The sequence below is a fragment of the Eucalyptus grandis genome, chromosome 3, assembly GCF_016545825.1.
Source record: "Eucalyptus grandis isolate ANBG69807.140 chromosome 3, ASM1654582v1, whole genome shotgun sequence".
NCBI lineage: Eukaryota > Viridiplantae > Streptophyta > Magnoliopsida > Myrtales > Myrtaceae > Eucalyptus > Eucalyptus grandis.
Genome location: NC_052614.1, coordinates 53,845,819 through 53,857,658, shown reverse-complemented (window position 1 = coordinate 53,857,658; position 11,840 = coordinate 53,845,819). Strand labels below are relative to the sequence as shown.

Here is an 11,840-nt window from a genome sequence, read left to right as displayed (position 1 = left end):
CATCTATGCAATGGAAACAGGAACAGTTCTCAACTAAATGAGCTGACCTCCCCTCTCTTTTTGGAGGAGATAAATCCTGATAGAGAACATGGAAGGAAAACCTGGATCAGAGAAATATCTTAAGGTCTCCGAGTTGGCAAAGCTGGCCGCAGTTCTCAGAAGTGGTCAGGGATGGAAAGGGAATTGCATGCCGGGATTATGTCCGTCTAACATTCCAAGAACCAACTCGATATAGGCTTGAGTAGACGTTAGGGCTACAAACTATAAGACCAGTGAAATGCAGCGAGGGTTTAGATGAACAGGTCATCTGATTGCTCAAATGGAGGGATCCAGATCGTTCATAGATTAATCAACGGAAATTTGTATGCTCGAAAAATATTATAAGGAATGAAACGATAAGGTTTTTTTTTTTTTTTTTTTTTTTTGTGACCCAAGAAATCTCAAAAGCCGACAGCCAGTGGGAAGAACCTGGGGCTAACGCAAGCTGGCCACTACACTCACGCCAGCGGTTAAGTCACCCTGCGACGCAGTGAGGATTTGAACACCTCCCCTTCGTGAGGGGGAGAGGGCCCAAAGCCAGCAACGCCACCCAAGTGGATGGTAACGGTAAGGTTGTTATGCAAAGACTAGAGAGACAATAAAGTAAGAAAGGAAGCTCTCGCTCTTTATTCTCTCGCTGCACGCGAGGGTTAACTAAACTTAGAGAAACTCCACTCCATTGAGAGACAAGAATCGAACCTTGGAAGGATGGGGCTTCCTACATAGTAAGAGCACACTTTTGAGGTCCGTTTGTTTCGCGGAAAATATCATGTTTCCAAAAAACATTTTTCTAAAAGCCATTTTCTAGAAAAATGACTATTTTCCGGTGTTTGGTTAAAACCTAAACTTTGAGTGAAAAATATTTTCCACTGTTAGTTAGTTAATTTAATTGTTGGGAAAATTTATCAAAAATTGAATTTTAATATTTTTAATATTTTTAATTGACCATTATATATATATATATATATATATATATATATAATGAATTTTTAATTATTTGTATTTTTAAAAAATCGAAATTTTTATTTTATATTTTATTTTGTTTTATTTTCTTTTTCTTTTTCTTTTTCCTTTTCTTTTCCTTCCACCTTCCTTCTTCCTCCTCCTCCTTCCTCCTCCTCGCCGCCTCCCTAACGATGGCCGGGCCCGTGGCCGACCAAGACCCGGTCGCCGGATCCGGCGAGCTCAAGGCCTGCCGATCTCGCCCGAGCTCGCTAGAGCCCGACGAACCTCTAGCAAGCTCGAGCAAGGCCCGAGCCCCGCCCAACTCGCTGGATCTGGCGAGCCATGAGCTCCGCCCCAGGCCGGCGAGAGCTCCGCCTCGCTCGATCTGGCGAGGCTCGAGCTCGGCTTCACCAGATCGGGCTAGGCGGAGCCTCGCCAGCCTAAGGCGAGGCTCGAGGGGCTTGTGGCCGGTCACCGAACACCGACCGCCACCAAAGAAGAAGATGAAAAGGAAAGAAAGAAAGGAAAAAATAAAAACTCGATTTAAAAAAAAAAACATAAAAATAAAATGAAAATGTATTGATAAAAAGAAACAAGATGAAAGAAGTTATGGAAAAAATAGAAAACGTTTTCCTCACTTTTAAAGGTTATTTTTTCTAATGATGGAAAACATTTTCCTTGACTAGTTCATTTTCCGTGAAACGAACGTCAAAAATTTGAAAAACGTTTTCCCGTAAATCATTTTCCACGAAATGAACAAACCCTTAGAGTTTCCTTTTTTTAGTGAAAAATTGAATGATTTCTTGGAGGTGATTGCTTGAATCACTTACTAAAATAAATAAATAAAAATTTCCATCATCCATAAAAATGTTTAAATATAAACTATCGTCGATAATAAAAATATTTTTCATTAACTTAATTATTTCAAGCAATATAAGTAATTATTTTGAATAAAAAAAAATTTCAAATCATTTATTTTTTCCTAAACAAACAAAGTCTAAGAATCACCGCACTGAATCATAAGCTTCCTAAAGGGAGGGCAACTCCGATTTCCTTTGGCTTCCTTCCGCGATGGATTCGCCACTAATCGAATCATGTCTCCAGCAGATTGAATAGGACATGGCGTACGCGGCAATAAAAGCTTGAATCGGGACCAGAGGTCTTAAGCCGCGCGCGTGGTCATCTGAGCACATATTAAGCAACGAATTCCACATGCGAATTCCCCCATCACAGTTGCACCACTGTGGAACTGCCGAAGCCAGCGCCGGCACCACTCAAATCTAATCCATCTTGAGGCCCCACCCTTTCCACGGCATCAATTAATCTTCGCCGACGATTCTCAACAATCTCCAACGGTGTCGAGTAAAAGACAGTGCGCCAGGTAAAAGACCCGAGAAAGAAGTTGTCTATGTGTTTTATTTCAGATGGTGCTCCATAACAACAATGACAGGAAAGTCTAGAGAAGTATTGTTTATAGATTGTCTTTAATCTCAACCTGTCCTTCCAAATTGTAGAAAATGCTCTCCTTAAAAGCGAAAAGTTTGTGACAGCTCTTCCTGCGAACCTCAATGGCATTCATTGATCAGTTTGCTCCACAGAGTGAAGAGAAGCCATCAACTATAGACCAGGGGGTTTGAGGAATGGAGCCAAACCGAAAAACCCATCGACATCAACGGGGACGCGTAAAGCACGACTCAGAAGCTCCGGCGTGGAGGTCTTGCCTTTCCAAGTGCTGAACCACGGCCCTCCTCCAATTTCCACCGCCGCCATATTGCTCGTCACGTCCAAGATCAACTGCAGATCATATATTCCGACTTAGAAAAAAGATAACAAACCATATGGTACCAGAACAAGAGCTGGAATGCCTGAAGTTGACATTAATAAATTTTAAGCAAGGGAATATAGGAATGATTAGTATGACCATCCAAACCATTGATTTTAATTGAATTGGTCCCAGATTTCATTTTCCCCATATTTTGGCATAACTTACTTTTCTGCCGGACATTGAACTCAGACAAATGTCATTTTCTGGGGGTTTTTGTTGCTCTTCGCCTTACTGAGTTGGTAAAAAGCACACCCAAAACAAGGACCCTACCAACAGTTATTGCCAAGAGTTCATACATTAACATCTCCTATTTTCCCATAGCTAGGCCATCAGATAGGAGGAAGACAGCCCTAGCCCTGTTAACTCTTAGGATAATGAAATTGCAAGACATACTACTTGGATAAAGTACTTAACTATTATACAACAGGATTTATCTTTGATCCTTTCCGTACTGCAATGCCAAAAAATTTCTTACGACACTTCCATTATATATTTCAGCTAAACAAATTTTGCACGTAACTGCCTATAAGTATTGGTGTTGGAGGCTTTCATATAAGAGGAGGTTCTAGAATCAGCTAATGATGCAAAATTCATTTTATAGCACAAAGTAAAATGTTAACTCCATTGCTACTTCAGTTTAGGATGATCAGCCCAAAATATGAAACATACCTTCCCCTTACTTCCATCGTATCTCCGTTCCCATATCTGCAGTTTTAGATCACCAAAACAAGTATCATTGCAAGCTGGAGCAAGGCCAGCCTCTACCGTCGGAGCACGCAATGTCGTGCCACGATCCTTGATTGTTGCCTCCACTACAACCTGCAAAGAATCAACAAATTCTGCTCACTTTACTTTACTGATCAAAATCAGATACTTTATTTTTGCCAAGAAGGTCTAAAGCCAATTTATGACATATGCACATACTGTTAAACAGGCTTGTGCGGCCGGACAATACAAAGCAATTTCTGCATAAAGTTTAGGACTTTACACGATGAAAACTATAGCAGCCTTCAACACATCATTGGCCCTCTTAAATGGCTTAGTCATGGCTGTGGTGAGAGACTCTACTTTACAATTGCATAAGCTATAACAGAAAACTATATTTACCTTGTGAGTCTCATTATCTGCTTCCATGTACCAGGAGCCCCATGGAGCAACTTCCCAGCTGACAACACCATTCCAAGGCACAAATTCATAGAAAATCCCATCATAGTGAACTCCAATCTGCAACCAGATAAAGAAGATGATACATCATGAGTAGAGATCTCTCATTTTGAAGTTAACTCCCTAAGAGAACCCATATCCAAAAACATATTGTGGGACAACACTTAAAGGAGAAAATGGGCATTGATAAAACCAAATTTGGCCATCACCATCCCAACTCTCCTATGTGTAGATCCAAGAAAGCTATAGTGAAAATAGAATCTAAGGGATTGAAACATGCCATTACCATGGGTTTATTGCAAACAGCATCCCCTGATCTTTTACCAACTAAAAGGCCATTAGAGTAACACATTTATCAGGTCCATTTTCCCAAGACTGCCGTTCTTTGTTATTTTCATTATAGTCAAAGATTCCTCCTCTTTCTTTTTTCTTTTCTTTTTTTTCTGATTAACCATACAGACATTTAAACAGATCCCAGATTTTAGGGGAAAAGTACCAGTGCAGCATTTTCAAATGTCTCGGTTAGTCCGGGTAGCTGTCTCAAACCACCAGCAGCCGTCAGAGCAACTTCTCCTTTTGCACCTTCAAAGACGTTACATTGAACCTGTATTAAGAGGCCAATAAAAGAAGCTCCAAATTAAAACAATTACGAAGACCACATGATGACATCACTTCAGTGCTAGGATAAGAAGCAGCATTAGTCAAAGCCTAAGATGGAAGGCCCCTACTTAGAAGCTTACAATATTAGTTAAATTCAAATCAATTCTGCCAATTAGCTAAATGAGGAAGTTAGTTTTATCACCAAGAGAGTTTCTACAGCGCTATTCATTGACATACAACTGCCAGCAGATATTATTTCTGCATCTTGTTTTTCCTTGCAGCTGTAAACTTCATAAGAAAAGAGGGAGACTCCCAAAGCCAGTTCCCTAATTAGGAAAATACAGCCTAAGCCTAACTTACCCATATAGTCCATCTGTGCGACTGAGACAGGAAAATAATCAACTAAATGAGCTGACCTCTCCTCTCTTTTTGGCTCCAGTCAAATGGAGGATGTGCAACACTTACCCAAAACCACTTCCTTGGGAAGGCCCCACCCCAATTCTTTTCTGAATAAGAGGGCGCGTCTTGGAACTCAAATCTTTCTCCTTCCCATTCTATCCAACCTAGAAATACCAAAGGAAAGGTCGAAAGAAAATTTAAGTGAAACACCTGAGAATACTGAACACATTCCAAACACGTACTAAAATAATAGCCAAATCAATTTTCTTTTTTTTTATTGGAAATAGCCAAATCAGATTAAGTGCTATGACATGCTTATGAGCCAGGGGTGGTCAAGGAGAAAGTTACATATTATAAATGAATCTACCATTCCAACGCTACTACATGCAAAATTAAAATAATATATGCAGAAAAGATAACTATTCAATTGCTATAGTTAGTTACCGTTTATAGTGCAACATAATGAAGAACATCCCAAGGATAAAGAATCACATTATGCACAGTCAAAAGATTGTTCAACCTTCATATATCCCTCTAATAACCAAGGGAGGGTTCAGATTTTTATGACAAGGAACTGCTTCAACACCATGAACAAGTTAAAAAATTAAAATAAACGTATAATGAGGATAGCATGATAATCACATCCATTTGACTTTTTATCATTAAATTTCTAGAAGCTCTTCTTTGCCATAGCTATCAATCCTTCTACTTAAAGGATCACTTGTGTTTTGTCAGAAAAACAGAAAGTAAAGCTCTTTCTAAACTTGCTGGTTCTGTTAATCAACACTGTTCCTACAACTTTCCATAAGCCTATCAGAAAAGAAATAGTTCTTGAATCAGATTTGTAGTCAAGGTACATATAAAGCCTGTTCCTTTCTGACAAGAGTTTAACATGACAATCCCTCATTGTTGAAGCTACAGATTCGAGAGTCCTAAATTAAGGATAGGATGGATGAATATAGCCACAGAACATGACTTCTGATTTAGTCAGTATAAACAGAAAAGCATTAAACCGACACTTGAGTTTAAACATTTATTAAAACAAAAAAACATCAGAGAATGGGCCAATCTATGAAACAAATCAACTTTAAAAGGTAAGAGACTAGATTCTAACCAGTTGACAGCCCGCCTGCCATGCAAATTTGCCAATGGGGTTCGAATACGGGAAAAGCTGCTAACCAACCTGCAGTTGACTTCTGTTGTGATCCAACATTGCCCCATCCATAGACAGGGCGGGTACTATACTCCCAACGTGCAGTTTTCACAGTTTCCACATAGTCTGACCTGTCATTAGAATCTAGGTCCTGTGAGAAAGACAGATATTAGGCAAACAGCAAAATTAATAAAGAAGGGTCATAGTCAAGACTAAAGTACTATCTAGCAGATTGAACCCCTCAATTTTCTTTTCGTTTTTGAATGATAGACCTACATCAATTACAGCATAGAAAGATACCAATGAAATAAGTCGAGAACAAATTGCTATATAGAACATGGAATATTACAAAACTGCTACAACCATAGGCTAGCCATTTCCTTTGATCATTCTATAATTCCTCCATCCCTTACAGATAGCTATAACCATCACTAGCTATCACTGGCCAGAATGATGGAAAGCTCATGGGAATTCTGTTTGGGAACTCCAAAAATGTAAAATGTATTCCGTGCGCCATATGAGGGTATTGTGCCCATGCATGATGGACGATCTAACAAGCAGCTGGAATTAAACCAGGAAACATCAAGACAAAATGGGAAAAGCATGATAACAACCTGCCATCATCTCGTATGAAACCTTGATGCCAAAGTGGGCTGACTTGAAAACCTTCCGCTACCCTTTTATTAAATTCCTGTGCAAAGCGAAAATATTAAGAGCCCCACTATTATGAAGACATCCATTTCACTCAACTTGTCATCAGCAATTTTTCTCTAGGATCATCACTCATCAGAGCCAGAAAAGAGGGGAGCTAGACAGAAGACAATATTAGAGAAATAGAGAAAAAGGGCAAAGATAAGAGATGGTCCGCTTGATATTCATCCTTTTTTTTTTATTTTCTCATTCTTGTTTCTGTTTTTTGTATCTACAAGTGGCCTTCTAGTCAAAGTAATAACAAAAGTGAAATGAATAATTGAAAAGAGAAAAGGTAAAAGAAAGATGAGACGAAAAGATTTACTTCCAGCATCCTCTTTTCAGTTGTAGCTACAAATTAAGCGAGTGTTAAAAGAATTAATTAAACCTTTGCAAACTAGAGAAAATTACTTTAGCGGGAACCTCCTACAAGACTAAGAAGTCATAGTACAATGGCAAAGTCAATATGATAATCTGACCTTCAACTTAATTGGAGGAAAAGAACACCAAATAAGGAAGAAAGTACTGATGTCGTCTTTTAACTTGTAATAAAACCTCAAAGCAAGAATAAATCACAAATGATAGAAATTCTGCAAAATCAAAGAACCCCAATGACAAAAAATTACCTGAGGAGGAACCTCCTTGTTCGGAGGCTTTGCATCTTTTTCAGCCATAAAAGTATTCCCCAAAACAAGCTCATGCCTACCTGAGCATTGAAAGCAAGCCATTAGAAAACAGTTTGTATGACACATGACTTGATTGCCTGAAGAGTTAAGAAGATAATCAATTCAACCCAAAAAAATAAGACAATCCCAAACAGAGAATTAGAATAGACCTGAAACATAACGGAATACAAATAACAGCAATGGTTCAAAGAAGACAGTGAGATATAATAGATGACAGTGCACACAGACCACGTGTGAGATACAGAAAATCCAAATTTAGAGAAAGACAACTTAAAATTCTAATATTTGTCTTCCTAGGTGGAAAAGCCAAGCATGGGATTATCCTTGAAGCAACAGCAAAGGTCCAAAGTGTGATTCCTTTCCTCAAGTTTTCACATACTTTGTGTGTTATTAAGAAGCTAACAGCCAGTTCAAGCAGAGTGCTGCTCACATGTTATTGCGCATGGGTTTTGACTATGTGTTAAGGTGGCAGGAGATCATAGCCAGATTTTCTGCAAAAGGCCCCAAATATACAGGCTAAGAGCACATCCGACAGGCTCTACCTAGGTGAGTATGGGTTGTCACAACAGGATTTGCTTTGGATAATATCTGATTGACAGAAATATATATTGTAATGGCCAGGGTTGTTTACTATAGTAAACCATAAATCACACTATTATTTATCCAAAACCATGATGAGAGCTTAAATAGCTCCCCATCTAGTAGCTGAAAAAAGCACAGTTTACTACCTCACCAATTTCCACTCTTTACTGAGTATAAGATGTCTCTGTCTTAAGAGCATCTACTCCAAAGACAGATCTTAACAAAGTCAACAGCAAAATTACTGCTTTTGATGGGTAAGCGTACACTATTTGCACATACTTCATATCAAGTACTACTGTACAAAACGTCAAAGCCTTACTTCCCCAAAAGTTGGCAGATTCCTCAGAGAATTGGCAAATATACTTGTCATCAGCACCAAGAATTTGTGCACCAACACCAGTATATCGAGGCCCATACTGTGCCACTTCCAAAGCACTCAGCTTCTTGGGAAATGCAGGATTTTCCACAGAGTACATGAAGCAGAAGCTCTGTCTACTCTCAGGAATAGACACTTTAAAGTACCATCCTTCAAAAAATTTCCGACTACTTCTGTCAAAATGGTACCTAATTCAACAAGTGACAGATTCATCAAACAGCATCTCGACAAAGCAATGCTTATGATGTAATAAAATACATTCGCGAAAATCCTGAAAACCAATATACCAGAGCTCTACGACAGAAAGAGATGCTCTCTGATTATCAAACGATTGAGATCGAGAAAGCAAAAGCATGTTACGATATCTACGACATCGAGATGCTACTTCAATCGAACGCAGCATCTAAAGCGGAAAAAATCGTCAGCCAGATTTTACCGAATCCCCTCGAGCACAATCAAGTACCCTACACTCCCAACTACAACTTCAATCCCGAAATGCAACCACAAAAGACACTGACGCCACACGATTTACCCGCTGTGAGGAGTTCGCGACTCCCGATTCGGCGGCGTGGGCACGTAAACGGGACTCGCGGAGGGAGACGAAGGCGCGGACGAAGCCGCCTTCTTGTCGCCGCTATCCGCCTCCCTCCGATCAATCGTTGACGAACCGTAAGCATCGCCGGCGGAAGCAGACGCGAGGACGACGGCCCCGGAGCCCCTCCGCGGTCCGAGCTTGAGCGAGCCCCGTCCCGGCGACCGGCATCGGCTCCGGCCGAAACTAGGGCTGGTCAACGCCCGCGGGCCGTGCTTTGGCGCGAAACGGTGGACCTCGCAGAGCGCGACCGAGCTCGCTTCCATCGGAGGCCGGCCGAGGAGTGCGATCGGCCGGAGAGAAGACGCGGCGGCGGCGGCGGCGGCGGCGGCGGCGGAGAATCCGCGGTCGTTGCCGAGCTTCCGGTGCCGTGTGCGGGCGGCGTTTCCAGCTGCGGAGCAACAAGTGGACGGGACGGGGCGTCGTGGCGGTAAAATTGAGGAGGAAGAAGACGACTGAAATTTCGGTTTCGTATCGTGCGCGCCCGATCCCTTGTCCACCGTTGGATCATGCGGGTCCCCTATGTGAAAAGCCTACTCATCCAACGGTGTACGCAAATTAGGCACATAAATACCGATATCATGCGCAAAAAAAATCCTGAATTGATACCTCAAATTATTACTCAAAAGGTCATAAAAAAGCTAAATTAAACATACATACATGTGTCTAAATGTAGATAACCTTGCCGTGTTGATATAAATTACAATGCTTATGTTTGATTAAATGTGTGAATTGCTTAAATTGCTAGAAAGGTCAAATGTTTATTATTCTTATAAACAAGGTGCCTAAAAGGTTTTGATCTTTTAATGGGATGAACATGATTCTGGCCAAAAAAATAAAAAATCGGAACTCTCGTATTTTTGTGCGGGTTCTTCCAAATCCTTACACGTTAGAAAATTCATTTTAATTGATTAATTTTTGAGAATGTGATCATGTGAATGAGTGATAATTAGTCCATTGGAACCGAGTAGGAATTAGTGAGACACGAGAGTATATTTCACTTTTTATGCAATTAAATATCTCAAAATAAGAAGTTAATTACACTAGTTATTCATATAATGCTCTTGCAATTTCTAAACTTAATCATTTCTCAATTATGGGTCCTAAAGTTATCGTCCACTAGGTAAAATGCAATGCTTTTATGCTTAGTATGATAGGTCCTAATCATCCAACTAGGTTAAACAAAATAAGAGAAATATAATCAAGAAAATGACATAAAGAAATAGAAATAAGAGCACTAAAAGATAACGAGAAGCTAGTAAGAAATAAAGTGTGGAATGTAGCTCGACACAATGGCCTGCATGTTTGTGTTTCTTTTTTTTTTTATGAACAGATTTTCTGTTTTTTATTTTTTTTTTTCCAGAAATACTTTTGAAGAACAAATTTTCTCTCTCATTTATTTTCTTCTCTTTTTTTCTTCTTTTTTCTTTGGCTGGTCGCTGACCGCAGCCATGGCTGGCGACCGGCCATTGAGGGCCGGCGACCTTGTTGGAGGGTCGCTGACCCCTGGCAAGGCCGAGCGTCACCGGCCCTTGGAGAGGCGAGGCCGAGTCTCGCTGGCACGAGGCAAGGCTCAGCAAGCTCGGTCTCGCTAGGGGGTCGACGAGCCTCACCGCGGCCCTCGTCGGCCATGACCGAGGCTAGCAATCAACCAAAAGAAGAAAAATGAAAAAAAAATTAAAAATAAAATAAAAATATTAAAAAATTAAAAGAAACAAAAAAAGAATACAAATTTACCAAACATGCTTCTATTCATTTTTTTTTCTCGGAACAAGTTTATTAAACGCGTATTTATAGTCAAAAATTGTTTTCCGGAACATAAATAATTTTTTATATTTCTGTTCCTCGGAACAATTTTTGAACATAAACATAAACAAACGCACCCAATGCTGCGCAAATAATGTCACATGGCCTCATTGTTAAACTACGGAACAACAACCCTGTAGCTAAAATTTAGAGAGGAAACATTCGTATTATTGATCTAAAAGCAATCATGGAGCAGCTTTTCGAAACTAGACGACCACAACAATCATAATAACAAGCTCAATTCCTCGATGGATACTAAATCATGGCCGGGTTCCACGTGTTGTAATAGCTAAAATTTACGGACTCTACTTTGCTAATAGGCGACGAAAACGGAGTTTGAAGAGTTTAACTTCAAGAGGAAGAATCCTTATCACCATCGGTCATCAAACTGGCAAGAGAAGGAATAAGAATTCGTCGTCATCGTGTATCAACACTAGAGATGAAGTTTCAACCAAAATTTAACCACTTCCGACGCTCAAGAGCTTTTTTGTTGGATCAATCTGTGGGTGATGAATCATCTTGCTCTTTATGAATGGCGATTTTTAGTTATGGCTCTCTTTGTTGAGAGAGCTACGGAGAAGAAAAATCAATGAACAAATCGTCGGAAGTTCCACCATAGGTAGAGGATCAATGCCATTGACTGGATCGGAAAATGAAAATCAGAAAATTGAGAGAGCACTTGGCTCTTTCTCATAGCAATTGGAAGATTTGGAGTTTTCGAGTGACAAATTTGAGTCCAATCAAACTTCGGTAGCTATTGGTTCCTTCCACGACGAGAATCTCTGCTCGATTCACTGCAAGTCAAAATCAAACCGATAGCTTTCAAAAGCACAAAAAATAATGGCATCTTATTTCAGTCTATTGTCAATGCGAACTCATTGTTATATTAAACGGGAAATTATGTGGGTTCACGGGATTGAAGTTAGAGTAGACTGTTGTTCAATTCTTCCTTTAAGCGAAATGTTGTGGTAAAGAAAGCTGGT

At 40.0% G+C, this 11,840-nt stretch overlaps 1 protein-coding gene across 1 annotated transcript; it reads right to left on the bottom strand.

Moving 5' to 3' along the window:
- Nucleotides 1-2,369: 2,369 nt before the first annotated feature.
- On the bottom strand, nucleotides 2,370-9,489 carry LOC104437768 (tocopherol cyclase, chloroplastic). The gene is made up of 10 exons (XM_010050794.3): nucleotides 8,992-9,489; nucleotides 8,403-8,647; nucleotides 7,442-7,521; nucleotides 6,740-6,816; nucleotides 6,087-6,256; nucleotides 5,039-5,136; nucleotides 4,470-4,577; nucleotides 3,917-4,033; nucleotides 3,479-3,628; nucleotides 2,370-2,778 (listed from the first exon to the last, which is right to left on the bottom strand). The coding sequence occupies exons 1-10, from the start codon at nucleotides 9,315-9,317 to the stop codon at nucleotides 2,602-2,604; spliced, it is 1,548 nt and encodes a 515-aa protein (XP_010049096.2). The 5' UTR covers nucleotides 9,318-9,489; the 3' UTR covers nucleotides 2,370-2,601.
- Between the last annotated feature and the right edge of the window lie 2,351 nt (nucleotides 9,490-11,840).

Coding starts and splice junctions, on each gene's coding strand:
- LOC104437768 (XM_010050794.3), bottom strand. CDS start 9,317: ATGGAAGCGAGCTCGGTCGCGCTCTGCGAGGTCCACCGTTTCGCGCCA. Junction 6,257..6,739: donor TTCATACGAGATGATGGCAG/GTTGTTATCATG, acceptor TTCTAATGACAG/GTCAGACTATGTGGAAACTG. Junction 5,137..6,086: donor GGCAGGCGGGCTGTCAACTG/GTTAGAATCTAG, acceptor TGGTATTTCTAG/GTTGGATAGAATGGGAAGGA.